The 21,982-nt window shown below is 35.0% G+C and overlaps 1 protein-coding gene across 6 annotated transcripts in view; it reads right to left on the bottom strand.

The window, feature by feature from the left end:
- The window catches only part of LOC129577290 (gamma-aminobutyric acid receptor subunit beta), a 96,991-nt gene that overhangs the window by 55,718 nt on the left and 19,291 nt on the right, over positions 1-21,982 (bottom strand). For 4 of the 6 annotated variants that reach the window (XM_055464069.1, XM_055464063.1, XM_055464065.1 and 1 more), the window contains exon 5: positions 1,011-1,237. In XM_055464069.1, coding sequence (XP_055320044.1) covers positions 1,011-1,237 — 227 coding nt within the window. Of the gene's footprint in view, positions 1-1,010; positions 1,238-10,862; positions 10,931-21,982 lie in introns of all 6 variants that reach the window. The other 2 variants (XM_055464070.1, XM_055464064.1) reach the window with 1 other exon arrangement.

Genomic DNA, 21,982 nt, shown 5'->3' with positions numbered 1-21,982 from the left:
GGTGTGTGTGTGTGTATGCGTGTCATCGATGCGCCACAAAAGCGTTCAGATGAAAGGGTGTCGGTCCTCCATTCCTGTTCAAAATCATGATTTATTTACTTCCACCTGTATTTACAATTTCATTTTTGAATTCGAGCTTCGCATTTCGCTACTATCGAACGGTGGATCGGAAACGAAGCGAACAACCATTTTGCGCTCAATGCCGATGCTCCAATTCCTTGTACATTCAAAATCGAAAAATGCGTGTATTCATTCTTCTGTTTGATTTGGCAAACTGCGCGAAATACGTGAACTAAGAGATGTGCATGAGAGAGAACCGTGTACGTTGTGGATATGCTAGAGAGAGAGAGAGAGAGAGAGAGAGAGAGAGAGAGAGAGTCAGAGAGAACGAGCAAGTCATCACCAACAAATCGTGTACAATCGCATGTTACGTTGGAGGCGAACAACAATTGAGCACAAGTGCGCGCGGTCGCCCACCCGCTCCCACCCAACCGTGTTTCGTTCGACAAACGGGAAAATTGATTGTGTGTTGAGCTCATATTATAGAAATGCCAAATATTTGCATACGAATAAAATATTGATTTGTTGTTGTCACTCTGTTTTTCAGCTCGCTTTTGTTTGTTTGTTTGTTCATTTGCCAGGTTGTTTTTTTTCCCTCTTATTTCGTTTGGTTGATTCGCTTTAGTTTGATTAACATATATGTGCGCGCGTAACGGATGTGCGTGTGTGTGCGCGCGCACCTACATATATCCATGCGACCCGTTCTTAACCAATGTTTAAATGTGTTTTAGCCATTCCACTAACTCGAAATGCCATTGCCATCATGAACACGATGTGTGAATTGTTCTTATCTCATTCGTTCGTTTCATACGGCGGGCATTGCAACTATCACACAATTCGTGTCTGTCTGAGTGTGTAACACCCCGTCGCCGTGTACACGAAATCTAAATGAAAAGCATATATAGTGCGAATCAAGAGGAAAAACAATAAAAATTCGGCTTCACACTTACCGTATACTTCTTGTTATGGAACCTGAATGATGAACACGTATAAATTCATTACTTGTCGTCGCAAAGTGGAAGTATGATTGTTTCTCGTTCACGAAAAATGTATCAGGTACCCAGATATTTTTGATAAAATCGGATCCAACTGATAGCGTTTCGACACCGGGCCGCTTTTGATATGCCAGCCGTGGGTCGGTCCAGAACTGGCGAAAATAAAAATCTAGCGTAAAATCCTGTAGCATGGATGTTTGCATTGCACGTCGATCGGCAGGATCATCATCGTCATTGTTGTCGATTCCGTGTGCGTTGCGTGAATGTTTGCATCGTTAACATATTTTAAACCGGCCACACAAGATGTGTTTATTTATTTTCATCATGAATAATTCATTTGATTTCGTTTGTATCGCATAAAAAAAATGCAATTGAAAGGAAAGACCGTGGTTTGCGACGAAGAGTAAGAGAAAGAGAAAGAGTGAAAAAAAGAGAAAAAGATGAAATCGAATTAATAATTGTTGTCACTGGACTACACAGCAGCGTAAATATTCGCTGATTTCTATATAATCAACTATAAGAGAAAAAAAATTAAACAAAAAACAAAATCGAAACACAAAAGTTAAAATGTATAAACTAAATTGAGATATTCATTGGGAAAACCTTTTAAATGGGAATTGGTGATAAAAATACATGTTGGGAACAAACAAAAAAATGGAACAAAAGACATATTTAAGTTTAGGTATGAACAAATGAACACCAAGTGAACACAAATTCAATCGGTGCTATGATTTTGATTGGTATGTAGTTGTGTTTTTGTTGACAATACTCAACGTTTGCAATTGTGAGGGATAAAATGGCATAATTAAAACATAAAAAACGAATGTCATGAATGGCCAAAATGATCAAATAAGTTTCACCATCCGTTTTAACGATTACTTCACCAAAATATATATATATATGTGTGTGTGTGTGGTGATTTTCAAAGCATTTCCATCCCTCATATGAAATATGCACATGAAATAGAATGCGAAAAATTGAATACATACCAATCAATATTTAAGCTCAGATTAAATTTGTATGGAAAGAAAACATGTATGATTCATACTATGTGAGTGGTGATTTATTTTCGGTTTGGGTTACTGTTTTTTTCTCGCATATGATTGATTCGTGAACGTGAAAATCATATGTTTGTTTAGTATTTTTAGTATTTTTACTTAGTTTTGTTCATTTTTTTTTGCTGTGGTTTCTGCTTGTTCATTCCTAATTACATTTACCGAAACATACACACACGGACTCGAATCTAATTTGGATATTTTCTATATGTATATTCAACAGAAAAACGAACCAAATTAAATGTATGCACTGTTTTTGTATGTACGTGTATTATACATTTTGCGAGAAAGAGAAAAAGAGAACGAGAGAGAGAGAGAGAGTCCGTGTGTATATTTTTTTGTTTTATTTTATTATCTATGGTTTTCTTTGTTCACTCTTTTTACTCTTTAAGTAATTTTTTTTTCTGTTCGAAACCTACAAAACCCATTCTCGATGGTGAAACATGCAAGCAAACTTTAACACAACGAGAATATGTGTAGCTTTGAAAGCTGTGCAAAACGAAATTTTCATGCATGTCGGCAATAAAGTGGTTCAAAGCATATAAATGAAGAGAGAAAGAGAGAGAGAGAGAGAGAGAGAGAGAGAGAGAGTGAAAAAAAAACACGACAAACGAACACAAAATAACAACCGAAAAGAGAAAAAGAGAGTCCCGTATGGAGACGGGGTCGATGAATGAATTATCTGTAACATAACAGAAATAAACTCAGAAAATATTTAAAATAACGACAGAAAACTTGGAAACAGAAAAGTTTTTCGTTTTTCTTTCCATTTTTTCACTACTTCTTCTTCTTCTTCTGCTCCTTTTTTCTGGTTTTTAGTTTTGGAATGAAAATTAGGAAAATGCACAGAAGAATGACGGCCGGTTCGGTGAAAAGGGTAGCGCTCACCCACTCAAATTGGGTTCATACATATTTTGACAAATTTATTTGCGTTAGTACACGTGAGTGAGTGAGTGACTGTGTGTGCATGTATTTTACGTTGTTTTGCATGATGGCGATGGCTGATTGTGAAGGTGAATGGAAGCGAATTTTGTGCCTTTTAATCGAGTACACTTGTGCGCGCCTTTCTGGTGAACTTGTGAACGAAAATAGATGGAGAGAAAGAGCGGGAGAGAATATGAGCGACGGATTGCGATTGCATGTGTGGACTAAAAATGGTTTGGAATAACGACGACGACGGCGACACGAGAGCACACGATGACTGAATAATATTTGCTCGTCGATTGATTTTCATGAGCGCAAGGCATCATTCATTCCGATGACTCATCGAAACAAAAGTATACAAATATAGTTTTAAATTCGAGCCCTTGTTTACTCAATTCCATTGGCCGTCGTTCGCTTTACCGTCTTTCGTACCATGGCTATTGCTTTTGCTTGCTACAGTTCATTTCTCTCCCACCTTCTTCCATTTCTCTCCTCCCGGCACTCTCTCTATCCATAAATGATAATCATTTTGCCATGATTTATATGGCAAAAATCTCGAAATTCCAATCGTTTCCATTTTTCTTGCCATTCTCTGATTCCCCTGTTCGGTTTATCATGGTTATTTATTGTTTGTGCGGCTCAACTTTTCAGCAACGTAAGAATCCCAATGAACACATGTAATGCTAAATGTTTGAATTTTGTGCATATTTTAATGTAGTGCTAAATGTAGCACTAAAAGTGCAAAAATTGTGTGATTTTTAGATAAAATTTTGTTTCTGGGCACAATATGTGTAAAAATTGTGCACGATTTGGGAAAAAATTTACTATGCACAATAATTGCACGTGTTTGGCTCATTGGGATATCCACTCTGTGTATCTCGTTACACTGTGTATATATATATATGTGTGTGTGTTGTTAGTGTTTTGGCATGTTTGCCTTTTTGTCGAATCACTTCATTTTCCCGTCCATCGTAAATCGTCATCGTCGTCGTCGTCGTCGTCGTTGTCGTTGTCGTCGTCGTCGTCGTCGGTATGAGGCGAAACTGCCGGGCCATAAATCAACACACATTTAAGTTGATCGATTTCATTTTGATCGATCCATCTCAGTTCTTATTTGCCGGTGCGTAAGAGAGCCCCAATGACAGTATCACATTTCACAAGTGATTTTCCAGCTATATATATGTGAGTGCCCACACCGTGTACGGTGTGATATCATCCCGTGTGTTGTGTGTACTACAATCACACATTCAACCTACCTGTTTGAATCTGATTTGCACAAACCATACAAGCGACATTTCAACGCGTAAAGTGAAAAAAATTCGGCAGCTTAAATGGAGCAAAATATTATTTTGCTTTTTGGTATACCTTACACGGGCCGTCAACTCCAAAATGGAAAAATCGAAACGAAAATGCAGTTGAAAATAATCGAAAAACAAAGGTGATGAAAATAAAAAAAAAGAACGATGTCAAATCGAAACGAATCGAATCATTTGTCAATTATTGCTCTAAGGAAATACTGTTCAATCACACAAAAACTACGTACAACAACAGCGAAAAAAAACCTCATGTTACAACATTCAAACAAATGTACAGCACACACACATATATGTATATATGTTTATGCACACAGATCAAATACATCTGACACATCTACAAAGCTACAAAGCTACAAATATACAGATAAAAAAAATGCCAGATGCCGAATGGCATACTGAAAACAAGCGACCGTTGTTTTTAAAGAAATAAAACGAACAAAATGGTCGACCAAAGAAGAAATCTCAAAGAAAAGAGAAAACAAAATGGACAACTAAATAATCGCTCAGGTTTATTTACAAACGAAATCGAAAGGAAAAAGAAATTCGAATGAAACTGGGAGAAAAAGATTCCAACGAAACATCGAAATGATGAAATTCATCAAACTCATTAGATTGGCACTTGATTTGAATCATTTTTTTTTTTCTTCATCCTAAGGAATGGAGACGAATTTGCGCCTCAGAAGTGCCTCCTCTCATAAATTGCAATGCTATTAATTCGGCAACAACGACAAAAAAAAAGAGATCAAACACCAAATCCGATTAATGCTTGATTTGCAGTGTAATGTGAGGTGGCGAAACAGATTCGAATCATCCGTATATCAAGTGTTAAAATAGAGAGAACAAGTGTCATTAGGCGAGGAGATTAAACGGGGCTTTTTAATGCATACTTCTTTATGTATGGCATCAATCGAGTCGATCCACTTTGACAATTCGTTTGATAATAAGGTGAAATTATAAAGCTTATCCAAAAAAACCGTTTTGGAATGCACATCACATCAAATCCGATTTGAATTCGCTGTTTATCTCGTTGCAGGTGTTCCTTGCATATGTATGCTGCACCGTACAGTCTAACATGCAATTCGGATCGCATCACATTTGACGTCTTTAGCTTGCTCGATGTGCGACGATTCGTCACAGCAGACGAATACAAAGCGGATAAAATCGAAAATTAAAAAAAACAACAACAACAACAATGTGTGAAATTGATCACACAGAAATAACAGAAAATATTTTCTGGATTCATCACAAAACGTGAGAATCTCTATTCTATCTGTGTGATAGAAGGTGTTTGTGTATGTTTTTTTTCTCTTCTTTTCTCTTATGTTTTCGCTTCATTTTTTCCCTTTCATCAGAAAAAAATAAAAAATAAAAAAAAATACAAATAATCAAGAAAATTAATTTTGTGAGTTTATGTGTGTGTATATGTTTGATTGTCAGTTCAAATTCGGTTTTGCTTTAGCACACGATTTATTAAGTTTAATGATTATATAGTTTTTTTCTGGTTTGTTTTGTTCAAGAAAAAAAAATAGAATTCGGAAAAAACGCATGTAACAGACGGCGGGCAATGGGTCACGTCTCGCAGTGACTTTATTTTTGACCATGATTTGGTTTTCCACTCCACGATTTTTGGTCTCCTTTACCCAATAATATATATAGTAAATATATAAATATTTGATGGGCCGTCGAAATGCTCAAAGCATAGTGCCAACACTTCCAACAAACCATCGGCCAACTATGTGATGATGAGACACGACAAACGGACTGGAATAGAAAGAGAGAAGCAGAGAACTTGCTCACCCAACAAAGGACAAAAAAAAACACACGCTGACTAGAGAGCAGGAGAGCGATTGTCGTTTCGCGAGAATATTGGCGCTATGCTTGGTGCATATCTCGGGGAGTTACTCAGTTTTCAAAAAAAAAAAAACAGATAACAATTATTACAATATCCTTTATATAAACAAATACATATAATATCATAAATAGTTTGATCGTTTGGGTTTTGCTTTAGCTTTTGCTTAACTTGTTGCCTGTTCTTTTTTTCTCGTTTGTTTGTGTTTGTTCGTTTGGTTTGTTCGTTCGTTGTTCTGTGTCGGATTGATTCTTCTCTAAGTTAGTTTGTTATAGTTAGGTCTTTCGTGATCGCTTACAACTATAAAAAACACACAGCCGTATAATAGCACAATAATACACTTTGATTTACAATTGTATAATTTGTTCATGTTTTCCCTTTTCAAAGTCTGTCTGTTTTCTTCTTTTTCTACCTCTTATTTTCTTCTCTTTTTCTACATCTTCTTCATTTGTTCCCTCTTTAGTGTGTATTTGGCTGGTGCGCGCATTCATCGCCTGGAAATTTAATTGTTTTTTTCTTTTCTTTCAATGACGGGTTTCCAGCAGCAGCAGCAGCAGCAGCAACAACAACAACAACAACATTTTCTTTCACGGAATTACGCAGAAACATAAAGAGAATACAAAAGGGACAGTACGATTTGATTCTGAGTGTGTTTGTGTGTGTGGTAATGAGAGACACAACAGAGCGTTGAACTAAACAAGCCTAAAAACGATGACACAGAATGATTTTGAGGTGAGCGGGAAAATAATACAAATGAAACGACATCCGAAATTAAATCATGATGCATTTTTGTTCAATTGTCAAATAAACACAATGTGATCTCATAATACCGAGAATAAATGGTAAGAATTGGTGGTAACCGTCATTTTGGAATGGTGATGGAAAATGTTGGCCTTTCGAAAATCACTGTTTACTTCCATTGTTTTTGGGAAAATGGTGAGAGTACAAGAGAGGAAGAGGGAAATGAACACCGCAACAATTTCAATAATCAGTTGATATTATCCACTATGTATCGATGTGAAATGAAAGATAGATTTTCATGGGTTGAATATGAAGAGAAAAACCAATATCTTTAATATTCCAATTTATTAAAGTCTTGCACCCGTTCATCGGGATACGAACAAAATTGAAGTTCAGTTAAAGTTCAGTTGCATTCGAAAGGCAAATGACAGCCAAACGCCCAATGAGGAATATGTACACATAGTTATTTAGATTTTTTGTGTACATTTTGTACATAATTTTTTGTGTACATTTTGTACATGTACTGTTGTGTACATTTTGTACATAATTTTAAAGTAATTATCTAAAAATCAGTGCACTTTTTGTGCACGAAATAATGTGTACTTTTTGTACACGTTCACATACAAAATTGACGTTACATTTGTTTATGCATATTTGATTGAAGTTGAAATTCATTAAATGGAACGGCTAAACTGATAATCGTCTATATAATTTACGAGCAGATGAGAGTGAAGATGTTGGCGGGTTTACTCGGGCCCACACTGAAATTAGAGACTAATGGAATGTTGTGTGTTGTGTAAAAGAGAAAGAAAGACAAACAGACAGCAGTAACGGCAACCAGATGTTCATATTTGAAGTTCAAGTTGGTCATATCGTTTTGGAAGCTATTTATTTGATTGGATGGTTTTCGTTCAGGCGTGGGAGTGCGGGGACAGGGGGACGGACAGTTGGTATATTAAGTGATTACATATGAATATTATTAACCCATGAGAATTGCATCTAGACATCGTTCCACTGGGATAGTGTATTGAATTTCCGTTTTGAATCGATATCAGGACCGAGCGAAAGAGCTTTTAATCAGTATATGAATCCAATTTCAACGATCGAAATGCCATTCGCAAGAGCCAAGCAAAATGAACCAATGCAAGTGTTTAAATTTGAAAATGAAAAATCTTCGAAAACTTTGATTTGTTTTCTTCTTCTTTTTTTTGGTTTTAACTAAATAAAAGTGTAAGGGAAGAAAAAAAAAGAGTTTTTGTTGTTGTTTGTTTTCAATCCAAATTAGTATAAATATTCATCAAAGTGGTAAATAGATATAAATAGGTTACGAACGTCCAATTAAAGCAATGTTCCTTGCATTCAAACGAAAGAAATAAACCAAACGAATGAAAAACAATAAACTCAAGAAAACACAGAACTCTTGAGTGTATTTGCACACAACAACAACAGAAGAAAAAACTGAAAATAAACGAAAACAAAACCAAAAAATGTTCATCCACATGGAGAGAAAACATTCGCAGTTTTGATAGGTCAGAAACGATCGGTCGGTTGGTGCATGAATCAAGTCTCTCATTTGGCAAGACAAACTAAGAGCAATAAGTAAGTGTGTGTGTGTGTGTGTGTGTGTGGTGGAACACAGAAGAAAAACAAAGAAACACGTAATGACCTATTTTACAACTGGGCATATTTTCTCTCTATCTGCATTTCTCTGCATCAAATGTTTGGTCTCATTCACGTTTTCATTTTATTTATCCAATAAAAGCAAAAAACCAACAAGAAAAGCAAAAAAAAAATGCAAGAAAAAAGAAAATATAAAATAACAAAGGAAAAACTAACGACAAACTTATTCATATAGCACGTTTCTTTCCACTCTTTGCTTCTGTTTTTTTCTTCTCAACAATATATGTATAGGATCGAAGTCACAACAAAAGTCTAAATCGAATTTTCATTTCGCTCCACATAGAAACATGAATGATGTGTATGTATGTGTGTGATTGGATGGAAAAATTTGTGTCTGCACTTTAGTTAACAAACAATTTTTCGTTTCTTTTCATCGCACCACGATTTTCGTATGCAAAAATAATATGGCAACGATTTAGATTTGAATTTCTATACATTGTGTAATCAACTTGCTATATGAATAGAAATATCAAGCCGTTCTTATTTCTACGGATGTTCTGATATATTCGGTGTGTGTGTGTGTTTTTTTTTTAATGTTTGTGCTATGCTTTTTGGCCCCAGTCGTGTTTTTGTTCTATTGAACATAGTAACAAGTTTTCTATTAGTATGCTTTAACTCAGCAAAAAAAGGGAATTGGCTCTTGGATTATCTTTAAAATGAAACCGTGAAGGAATCATTTCGAGGAGGAAAAAAATTAGGCCATATATACTTATATTTGTTGGATGTGTGTAAGTGGTGTACGCAAAATGACATTTGATGTGCGTATGTCTGTAAGAATTGAAGATTGACGCGTTTTTGCCACATGCATTGCAAAACTCACACATAGAGGACACACTTTATTTATATAAAACATCCAAGCTCATCCGTTTACAATTTGTTTCTTAGCCGAGTTTTCCGGAAGTAGCAGAAGAACGACTTGAAATGACAGAAAAACCGAAGAAGTTAAATTATATCTATCTCTCCCATAGATATGCTATGAAGAAGGGCAACGGAAGAAAAATTAATAGTGAAATAAAAAATGCAACTGCGTGAATTGGTTTTTCATTTGTAATTTTCCACAAAAACAAAAATTTAACGGAAAAAAATTAGATAACTAAAAGTATAAAAACCCAAACAGGAATAGAAAAAAAAATGACACAACATTGACAACAAATACTCAAAACAAGTACAATAGTGGGTAGTCAATTTCCAAATAGCTTGTTATGCATGGCACCAAACAAAACTGATTCGAACACAAGAAGAGCAATATAAAATGATTTGTGGCAATATGGAAACAGAAAATTGTTGTAGATGAAAAGAAAAATGTGTGAGAAAGAGAGAAAAAAGAGAGAGAGAGAGAGAGAGCGATCGTTCGAATGGAAAAAAAATGAACCGAATACGACGAACTTTGTACCCAGAGAAAATATTCAATGAATAAATACAGACATGTAAAATTAATGATAATATCAACACGCTTAATCATAGTACATATTCTCATAGACAAATATGTATGGTCTTTGTGGTTTTATGTTTGGATGCTGTTTGGCTTTTGGAGTTGTTGCAGTTTATTTTTTTTTTTTTTTTTGGTTTTCTTTTGTTTCCAGTCAGCTCTTAATAAATAAAATGGTGACATAAAACAAAGAGAGACTATAAATTAAACCGTATTTTCACACGGATATCAATCGAATGTCGAATTGGTAAAGGTCTAATGCGATCGCACTTGCATTATTGATGCAGGGCAATTATATGATTAATATGATTAATCGAACAAGAATAATCAATGGGAAGAACAATTGATGCGTGTATTACTACTCACTTCTCTTTATTCAGAAAGGAAGAAAAAATAAAAACAAACGGAAGCTATGTGACAGAGAGCAACAATCAATCAATCAATCGCGTACGAAAAATTAAGAACAATTGGCCATCGAATAGACATTTACTCGAACACGACACACGATCAAAATCCGAAATGCTGCAGTTAATATTCGCTGCTGTATTCCATTACTTATGCAGTTTGATTTCAAAATCTTAAACACATTACTTCATAGACATTCAAAATGGTTTTGTATTCAGAGGTTTGTACGTAAAACAGTATGTTATAGTTGCATTTACGACAATAGGTTAGATAAATAATAAAACGCAAAATGGTTTGTTATTTTTGGGCTGGTAATTTTTTTCTTTTTTTTTTTTGGTTTGATAAATTTGTCTAATTTTTTTTTTTTGGTTTAAATGAGAGAAGAGAGAAAGAGAGATAGGTATGTACCATAAGAACTTCGGAAACGGAACTGATCGACAGCACATACATTGTGACGCCAACTTCCACTGGAGGACCTGGAAAACACATAATTTTGAGAACATACTATACATGGTCTGGACACGGATTGGTTGGTTGGTTTTGTGTGTTTGTGTGGTTTTATGACCGGTTGTGGTGGTGGTGGTTCTTTTTTTGTTTTTCTCTTAATTTGTTAACTGTAACAAATGAAATGAACAATCAACACGTCTTTTTAAATTGTCGTCGTCGTCGTCGTTTTGTTATGTCACTGACACTCGGGCTACGCCGCACTTGGTGCAGCCAACTAAAATCAAGTATTGTAACTTAAAACTGGAAATAAAATACGATGCACAAATCGTGAAATCATTCGTCGTTTCATCTTTCGCATTTGCGAAGGGAATAATACCTTCAAGAAACATTGTGGCTTGAAAAACAAAAACAAAAGGAAATTAACTTGATATCAATTTACGCACATTGATACCGTTTATGTGAAGTATTTTGCCATTAATCTAAATTCCAGAATCGAGAACGAAAAAAAAAATTAACAATGCTCGATAGCGATAAGTTAAACTTTAACCTTCCAACGCACATAGGGTAGAGTCCTTCGCTCTGATGTGCGATCACTTTGAATAAAACGAAATTATAACGATACATTAACAAAAACACATTTTAATATGTAAAATGTCCAAAAATAAATCGATAATAATTAGGCATTGAAGTTGTTACATATTTCAGATTTTTCAAATGCAAAGCGGGCAAGGTTGGCCGACCACGTATCTGGCCCAATTTCAAACCAACATATTGATATTTGTCTGATGAATATGTGCGATCTGCAGCATAGCTGGAGCTAGTGCTGAGTGAAGCAACTTTACCAAACGCACACGCACAACGGTAGAAACCAAAAGACACTCAAGTCTTCGAGTCAAAAATAACAACAAAAAAAAACGAATCATCATCATCATTGCATTTGGACATCAAACAAATATCGAGTTTTTTCCGTCCAAAAATGCGAAAACAAATGCTAGTTATTCTTTTTCTATTCTCTTAAAATTTATCTATCTAAATAAATCAATTGAATCCATAGATGCGTGGGAATCAAACCAAGAAAATCATTCTTACATTAAGTGAGGATAATCGCTCTTCTTTTTCATTTGTCCATGTTCAAACAGGAGGGAACAACATTTTTTTGAATTCATAAGTATTTATCCAAAGAATAAGTAAAATATTAGAGAATCATACTCCTTAAAATAAGGAACAAATCGGTTCGTATATCAATGAATACGATATTCATTTTGTCTCTTTGATTGGGAGAAACTTTGCCCGACGACATCACTTTTCATTCCATCCGATCATGAGATCGTCCAAGGGTTAATTTAAATCAAGCGTTTTGTTGCTACAGCATAGGTCAATAGGCTGAAAAAGAAACAAGCGAAAAAAGAAGAAAAATAACAGATACACGCGTCATCGTCGTTGTTGTCGCTGATATCACTGAACTTGTGTGGATACATAAGAAAATGACGTCAATGAATGATTTGAAAACGCACAATGCGTTGACCTTGGAAGTGTGTGTTGTTTGTGTTTTTGTTGGTGTGTGTGTGTGTGTGTGTTTTTAAATGTGAACCGCTTTATCGTCTGCTATTGCTGTTGTTTTTGTGGTTTTTTTTTCGAGTGGGTCATTAATACTCATCTGTGCAATTCGAATGTTTTCTCGTGTTCGTACGCGATTTTCATTTGATTCGGTCGATGTGCAATTTGCAAAATATTTTTCGTTTGTTTGTTTGGTTGGATGGTTGATCTTGTATGCCTAACGCCATAAAAACATGAATGAGAAGGCACAAGGCAGAGAGAAAGGGTGGGTAGCGAGCGTGAGTGGTTGTTGAAAGTACGTGAACTCAATGAGATTAATTCGATGTTCATAAAATGAAAAAGCATTTGATGTGTAGAAAACGAGCCATGGGGATGGAACCCTCATATTCGTCGTTGTTATTGTGTATACAATTTGATCTTTCAACAAAACGTCACGGCATAAATAACGCAAAAAAGTGCCGCTAACGATTCGATAAATGGAATAGAGATAGGCAACAGAACGAACGAATGAATGAAGAGGAGCGTGAGAGGGTGAAAAAAAAAACAGAATAATAGCCTGGCGCGCACACTGGATTCAATCCACATTTATAGAGAATGGGCAAGAAAACACAGAACCGAAACGCATCAAGCGCGCTGTGAGAACGGGGCTCTGCATAAAAGTGGAAAATAAAAGGAATGAAAAATCTATTTTCATGAAAAAGTGGAAAGAAGACAACAGCAACAACAACAAACACATCGACACAATAATAATCCAAGGCAAGTCAGTAGGAATGATAAGACAAAAACAAATACACAGAGAGTTTTTTTTTTTTTGAGGGAGAAGACAAGGAAAAATAAATACAACGGAACGGTGTAATGTTATAACACGATAAAACGAGTGAGACACAGAATGGAAATAGAATAAGAAAGTGAAATCAGCGAACGAAGAGTTGAAGTTGAAGGATAGTTTGAATTGAAGTTATAAAAACGTTGCTTTCAATATTTCGAATTTGTTTCGTTTCTTTTTCTTTTCTGCGCTTCTTCTATGTACAATATTTTTTTTCCATTTGGTAAATGATTTTTTATGATTTGCTATTTATTACGCTTTAATCGTTCACTTTCTTCCCTTTTTTGATGATTCATGCGATATTTTGCTTTTTTTTATTTCTAGGTTTGCTGTGCTTTGAACATAATATAATTACAACAATTATCTTGTGACGATGCTCAGCAGCAAGCTAAGGGTGTTGCGATTGTTTTTCGTTGTTGTTCACTTGAAGACATTCCAATGGATTGGAAGAAGTAGTTAATGGCTTTTATACTTGAAAATGCAATTTAGAGCCGATTAGTTTAATTATAGATTGATTGCTCAATTATTGCATAAAAGCATAAAAAGCACGTAAAAGGAGCATTAAAAAATGGCCGGATTGAATCAGTAAACAGTTAATTCAATTGACTCAACGGCCAATATTCAATGTTGATTTCACGTAAGATATGGGCATGATATACATATATACTATATGATTAAAGAAAATATACGCGTAAATTACATTGCAGACGATATACTATTAAATAGCCAAACGCAAAATACCCGTGAAATTGAAGTTTTTTCTTTTTCTTATTCTTAATCCCCTTGAGATAAACATCAATTTCGCGTATATTTTGCACCTCATTAATTCACAATTTAGCGCGCATCATTCTCATTATTAATACTTAAAGGGAAAAGAAACACGTCAAGATTTTGTTATTCGATTTTATCAGCATTTGACTTGAGTGTTTGAGTTCATTGAATCTTTCTCACACACAGCGTGAGTTCCACACAGAGGTGTTTAGTTCTGCTGTGTGAATTGTTGTAAAAATAACGTTGTAAGTTGAGGAAGAAAACCAAATCAATCGTTCGAAAAACCGAAAACAGAAGCATGCCATCGGCATTTGTAACATATTGTGTACATTACGGGCGCCGATGCATAATTCTGTTTTTGTTCAACATATAAAAATAGTCAATTGTCTATTATCACACTTTGCATGTATCGTATGTCCAATAATGAAACAAAGGAAAATTAAAACATTAAACTCAATGTATGACAATCTAATGTGTACTTTTCAGCGTGGCTACCAATTGGGTAAAAGTTTCTGTTAGTTCAAATTCAAAACCAAAACACTAATTATGTATCGATTTTGTCTAAAAATGTTTAGATCGGTATTCAAAAAAAGAAACAACAAAGTGTTTGATTTGTGAAACTTAACCATAAATATAATAAAAAATTGATGAATGTTCTTTCTGAGTAGTTCGGGTGTTACTATTTGTTTTGCTTTCAATCAATAAATTACATACGTGTTATCCCATCGCCAGCGTTCCATGAATAAAAAAATACTCTTTATTCACTTCTTCTTCTTCTTCTTCTTCTTCTTTTCTCGTTATTCGAATATCAATAATTAATTATTCATTGTAGGAAAAATAAATCAGAAGATAAAATACGTAAATGTTAAAAAAGCCAACCGAAAAAGTGATACCATTCAATTGCAACGTATGTTTTATAAAATGGAGAGGGTGAAAAGAAAAGATACGGAAAAAAATTCATTATCTATATATACTCGAAGGTTGTTTTAGTCTTTGGATTGTAATGTCATTGTGACGGTTTGAGAGATGTATCGAAAACCCACGAGGAGCAACGCAATATGTCAGCTGCGGTGCAGGGAAACCAAAAATATTTATTTAAATAAAAAATATTTAAATAAATATTTTAGCATTTTTGAGTTTTTCGAAAATATTTTAAAGGTTTTGGCATTTTTCGTACATAATTTCAGTTGATTTTCATCAAAAATGAATATTTTACGACTTTTTTTTTCTTCTAAAATTTGTGATTAGAAAATCGAACTTTTTTTAAATTTTCAATTTTTTCCAAAAATATGTCCGAAAATTTTTTCGTAAATATTTTGGCGATTTTTAGCTTTATCGAAAATATTTCGATCATTTTATCGTAAATATTACGTAAATATTTCGCCGTGTTATCGTGCATAAATAAATAAATATTTCGAGTTTTTTCATAAATATTTTTGGTTGCCCTGTTCATGTGTGAACCATATCATTCAAATATGGCGTTCATCGAATACACACAGAAAAGAATCCCCGGAAATTTTGGGTGTTCGCCGTAAAATTTGACATTTATATATAAATTTCTATATACATTTTACCGGCAACACTTGCCACCCGGAATCGCCCGGAAAATTCAAGTGTTGCCGGTAAAATGTACATAGAAATTTATATATAAATGTCAAATTTTACGGCGAACACCTTAAATTTCCGGGGATTCTTTTCTGTGTGTATATGTTAGAGAAAATGGAACAACTGAAGAAAAATCATGCGACATAAGGTTATCACATTACCAGAGCAGAATTTTCAATACAGGAAATTGCCGTTTTTATTCCGTTCAGTGTGTTTTTTCGGTATAAATTTACTACCTTTCCCGTTGAAATTTCATTGCGACCACAGAGACCGTCAGCGAGTGACTACACATACGCATAGAGCGCGCGCGAGGGAGATTTAGAATCAACATTGGCACTGACTGATTTTTCATAACAGAATATTTTCCATCATTTGCACCGCATATAAATTTCATCGCGATCGAGAGAGAGAGAGAGAGAGAGAGAGAGAGAGAGAGAAATAGCCACGAGCTCGGTGTAATATCATTTTAAGCAAATTATTCCACTTTTCTGCATTGGTCAGTTTGTTCAATTCATGACACGATCGGGTGCACCATGCCGATGAGACCATTTTTTGTGCTTGCACTGATGCGGTGCGATTAGGTTGGACTGAAAATGCACGTTTATGGACTTTGACGATGAAAATGTCGATTATGTTCATATTACCATAGTTCGCATACAGGCAACGCCCGGCGATATAAAACTGGCCGCGCATTTCCACTTCTACTTCTTCTTCAATTAAATCGTAATTATGTTACATATGCTCGGTAAATTTCTATGGGCCGGCGAAACAAACAAGTAGTACTCGCAAGCAGAGAGAAAAAAAATGCTGTGAAACTAATGCGCTGCAGTGATTTGGACATTTCAAACAAAACGAAACTCGCGACTTATGACCGTAGTGCTATGTTATGCTATGATTTCCTTTATTTATGTATGTCCCACAGGATAGCAGCATTCAGATAAAAGGATGATACATGAAAGACACGGGTCTGTATGCGGCCGGTGCAATAAGTGAGAAACAGAGACAGAGCAAAAAAAATGAACCTGCTTCGCCTTTACTTTTCTATCCTTCTCTTTCTCTCTCACACACACACATACACACATATTCGGTTTGCTGTTTGTCTCTTTCTGTGTGTGTGTGAATGACAGAGCTTGTAATGTAAACTGCACACGAGCATAATACACAATTGCGGCATGGACATGACATCAATGAAAGGCACAATCCATTCGCCTATATTCACCTTTTTTGTTTTTTTTTCACTTTTGCTGCTTCTCATTTCTCTTTTTCAACTCTATTTGAGAGAAACAGCGCACAGATGTGTGTAATACAATGTACGAGTCGGGTTCGAAATGATCATTTCAACGTTCGCAGAATATGTGTTTTTTTAGGTCAGTGGAAAAGAAGTGCCATGAATATGATTTCTGCTCATTGCTGTTCCGAATCATGTCATCGAAAGAGGATATAACACAACCGAATAAAGCATTCAAAAGAACGAATTCAGAGCAAAAATCGCCCAATAGAGACAGAAAGAGAGAGAGAGAGAGAGAGAGAGAGAGAGAGAGTGTAAGTCGAAAGCCGTTGCCATTTTTCACTTGCATAAACTGTTGGTGTTTATACGATTGCAAAAATTATTTTGGTGCAGCAGATTGGAAAGTATCTGGACGAGATATCATTTATATTGAATGGAGCACGCTTGGCGACAGCCACGATAAAATGAAAATTGAATAATTTGTATTCATTTTATTCGTCATTTTCAAAGGCGGATGAAATTAAATTCGAAAAATTGTCATTGCCAATCATTTTGACAATTTCTGCATCCATCTGACACAACACGCACACCAATTCAAATATTGCTACAAAATCTCATATTTTTGATTACAAATTTCCATTACAAAATCAAACTTTTAATTGGTCTTCTGTCGCTCTCCCTCTTCCTCTCTCTCAAAGGAATAAAAGAATATAAACACGCAAAAACTCTGACAATTTTGCCTTCGAATGATATTTGTGCCATTTATGCATATCGTTTGCTGTCGTTGGAAGTCGGTATGTATATGTGAGTGAGTGAGAGAGTGAAAGTGAGAAATGTGGCCGACATCAACTTTCTTCATTTCATTTGACATACTTTCATCTGCATTTGTTAAGATAAGGAAATGCAAACAAACACAAGAAATACACAATCTGCATCTGGTGTGGAGTGAAAGTATTTCGCATTAATTATTTGTGTAATTATATATCTAAATGTCAGAAATGTGCGCGCTTTATGTGCAACAACAGAAATAAAAAGAGCGAAATATCCTCAAACTAACTTATGTCAAATGGAATACTTGAGAAAGTAACAAGACAAGCCAACACACAAATGCAAACATCAACAATCTCAAAACACGCGAACACGTATGTGAAGAGTGAAGGCAGTGCATGAAGGCACCCACTAAATCACACACACACACACACACATCCGCCATAGATGTGTTGCACAATTATGATATATGCAGATTTTCGCTTGACACTGTTCAAGCTACATATCACACTTAATCTACTGGCTGCGCGTCGAGCATACGATACGTATAACGTGTTGAAAATAATTCTCTCCGCCGATTTTTTTTCCCTCTATTTTTCTCTCTCTTCTTTTTCGAAAATTCTGTTTTGCCACTGTTGTAAAACATGTATCTGGGTGTCATACACATTATTTTCGTCGACGACGACAACGATGTCATCGTCGTCATCATAATCGTACTCAGCGAAATGCGAATGATATGGAAATGTGCGCCCGCGCGTATGACGTTCTACCCCCATAAAATATGCAATATGCACGAAATTTTCAACGTCAATGATTCAGATATAGTTTTCGCAAAACGCGCTTCAACCATCATCATCATCAGCAGTGGCAGTAGCATCAACATCGAAAGCGGAGAGCAAACGAGTGTGCAAAAGAATACTAGAACCAATGATGGCATACACGAAAATCGTATATTTTCTGACGCGTCCTGACCTCTCATGCTCCCCCAAAATGTGTGCAACCCATCAATGCAATCTCATCTCATTGGCAAGGCTGTAACGTTACTTTGGTGGTAAAATAACTAGAACTTTTCTTCTCAGTTTGAATTATTTTCATCTCTCCGATTTGTTTTGCTCTATGTTTCACCACATTTTCGTTTATGTGTATAATTCCACAGGACACGACCGCACATTTGTTGGGTCAAATTTTTTTTTCCAATTTGGACGTATTCCTTGTGATTTTTTTGACGGTGTAGGTTGTGAGCGAGTGGCGAAGAAGAATAGAAGAGAGGTGGAAGCTATGATTTCCGAGTGTCCATTTCATGTATACCATGCGGAACTCACTCTGACCAACATTAATAATAGATTGCTTTTTCATCAATTTTCTAACCTTCTCAACATCGGATCGTGAAATTTCACTTCCCCTCTCGTTCGCTACTACAGTTTCTAATTTCATTTTACAACCATTAAACTTTGAATTCATTTACTTTTGGGCTGCTTGGATATTGATTGCAAAGTTCCTCGTTGAAATGCCTTGCGCTCGCTTGGTCTCTTACTTTCTTCTGGTTTTATGCAACGTTCACTTTACTCTCTTCACTAAATAGTTATGCTTGGATCGTTTTATATCATTTTCTCTTTCTCTCTCTCTCTCTCTCTCTCTCTCTCTCTCTCTCTCTCTCTCTCTTTCTCAGTATGTCGAAAATTGGCATATGAATGTTGTAAAAGCTCGGTGTGTATGTGCTCCATCGTTACCGCTGCTGATGCTGCTGGTGCTGCTGCACAACATCCGAGGAGAGCTCACGCCGTGTGTATATAATTCAATACAAGCTTCCTTGATTGCTTTCTTTCGCCTTTCTCTTTTCGACTCATTTTCTTAGCGCTGGCACAGACTTTTTCGTTTCCATTCCATAAACCAAAAATACCATTTATCTTTCGGGTCGAAAAACATTGACGTAATACAAAAAGCGACAGACAGAGAGCAGAAGCATCGGAAGCGAATGTGAAAGAAAGAGAAAACGAGAGAGAAAGCAAAGCTAAAGCTTGTATTCTCACTCACATTTCTACTAAAGACATAATTTCGACAAAAAAAATATAATTATAATGTGTACTCGACGATCCCCAAATTTGTTTTCTTCTCTTCCATAAACACACACACACACAATCGCATTGAATATTTGTGTGTAGGAAATTAAGTGAACAATGAGATCAAATTTTGTAATGATTAAAAAGCGATCTGAAAGAGACGAAGATGTTAAGGCAATGAAAGGACCTTAAATTAATGCGAAAACAAATATTTCAAATTACATTTTTCAACTAAGGTTATGAATTGCGAATAATATCAAGTCGAGAGGTATGCATACAACTATATTCGCCGATTTTTTTGGATAAATTTTAATCAATCAGTCAGTTTGAACGAGATATGTTCAGTGTGGACGCATTTTCCTTGATTCTGTTGAAGTGTGACGAAGTCTGCGATCAAATAAGCCATTGGAAAACTTAAAATTTCAATGACCATTCAAAACCAAAAAATGTTCAATGGGAAAAGTAATAAAACAGTACTTAAACTGTCTGTATGTGTGTTTGCGACACTTGAAAACTGAATGAAATTCAAATGCTTCAAGTGCTTAATCAACATAAAAAAAAAGCATTCAAGCCTCTCTAAGTGCTTGAATTCTGGGGGAAAAAATTTGTTGAATTGAATTGATCGAAGTACAAAAATCACTGTAGAACTATAACAGAAGAGAATCGAATTTTTTCGTTGACAAAAAATGGCATGATACAGAAAGAAAAAAACGTTTTTTTTTTTTATAGAAACCACATATGTGACACAACGGAATTCATAGTAATGAAAAGAAAATGTGAGACAATTTTTCAATTTGATAGATCGTTTTGCTAATTCGGATCTAGCTGAAATTCAAACGAAGAGAGAAAGAGAAAAAAACATTGCGAATTGAAAGGAATGGAAACTAAAGTAAAACTAATGCTCTTAACTCAACAACCTAAGAATTGCAACCGTGAGTGGGTGGGTGGTAGAACGGGGGAGATTTCAACACAAAACTCAAAACCAAAAGAGAAGTTTTATGACCTAAGGCTAACAATAATCAAGCAAAAAAGTATCTGTATATTTATATATAATCATTTACAGCATAAGTTGTTCCAAACGGAAACTTGAAGAAAGAACAAAAAATAGATATCGAGATCGAAATGAAACCCAAACAATAAATACTCTCAACATCATGGCCGACAAAACGAAAAAAAAAAAAAAAAAAAAAACAATAAATAATTGATTGAATCAGGGTAGCACAGAGTAGTAAATACAAATATATTAAATCAATTCAAAACTCAGATAAGGCGAAAATAGTTTGTATTTTTCATTTCATTTTGTTTGTTTTTGTGTTGGTGGTTGTTTGTGAATCATTAATTTCGATTGTTATGTACGAATGAAATGGAAGGAAAAAAGGGAAACAAACGTGGTTTAATCGGGTGTATATAATCAAATCGATTGCAATAAAACGAGCTCATAATTGTTGCATGAATGAAAAATTTCGGGTGGGAAAAACGTGTTAATCGAAATTGAATCGAATACTAAATTGCAACTAAACGACAATAGGTTGCCTTTATTTCGTTATATCCGTTTTTTTTTCTGGAATGATCAACACAACACAAAAAAAAATGATGATGACAAACTAAATGATAACAATAGAAAGTAATAAGACTCGCAAAAACTCTTCACATTGAAATAAAATTGGTATGTGTGTGTGTGTGTGTGTGTTTTTGTTGGTATCAATCAATTGACGAGTATAATTCATGTACTATCTGATGCGTTAATTTTAAAATACAAAATACTGATATGGAATATGGAATTACGTTATTTGATATATTGTATGCAAAAGAAACGGTCAAATGATTGTGTAAAAATGTAGAGAGAGAAAAACACAACTGAACAACGGAAATCAAGGTAAATCAAAAAAAAAAAATCAAACACTCTATCTGCATGTATATGGGGATACAATATACGGTATTTTTAGGTAGAGATGCTGTTTATTATAATATGAATAATATGTGATTTATAGCTAGATATTAACATACAGATGGGTGCGCACGTATCAAAAATAACTATACATCATCAAACGATGATGTCGACAACGATGGCTCTTGACGTGGCTTGTATTTTCTAATATCGAACAAAAAAAAAGGAAATGAGAATAGCATAAAGAATAAATGAAGAAAAATACACATACGCATACGCTCTCCTTTCTTTCGCATACATACACACATTTGCAAGCTCACTCTCTCCCTCTCACACACACACACACACACACACACACACACACACACACACACACAC

The sequence above is a fragment of the Sitodiplosis mosellana genome, unplaced genomic scaffold, assembly GCF_009176505.1.
Source record: "Sitodiplosis mosellana isolate CC-2019 unplaced genomic scaffold, AAFC_SMos_1.0 Smas_scaffold_6197, whole genome shotgun sequence".
NCBI lineage: Eukaryota > Metazoa > Arthropoda > Insecta > Diptera > Cecidomyiidae > Sitodiplosis > Sitodiplosis mosellana.
Note: the sequence above shows the minus strand (reverse complement) of the source record. Positions and strands in the feature narration are given on the sequence as shown.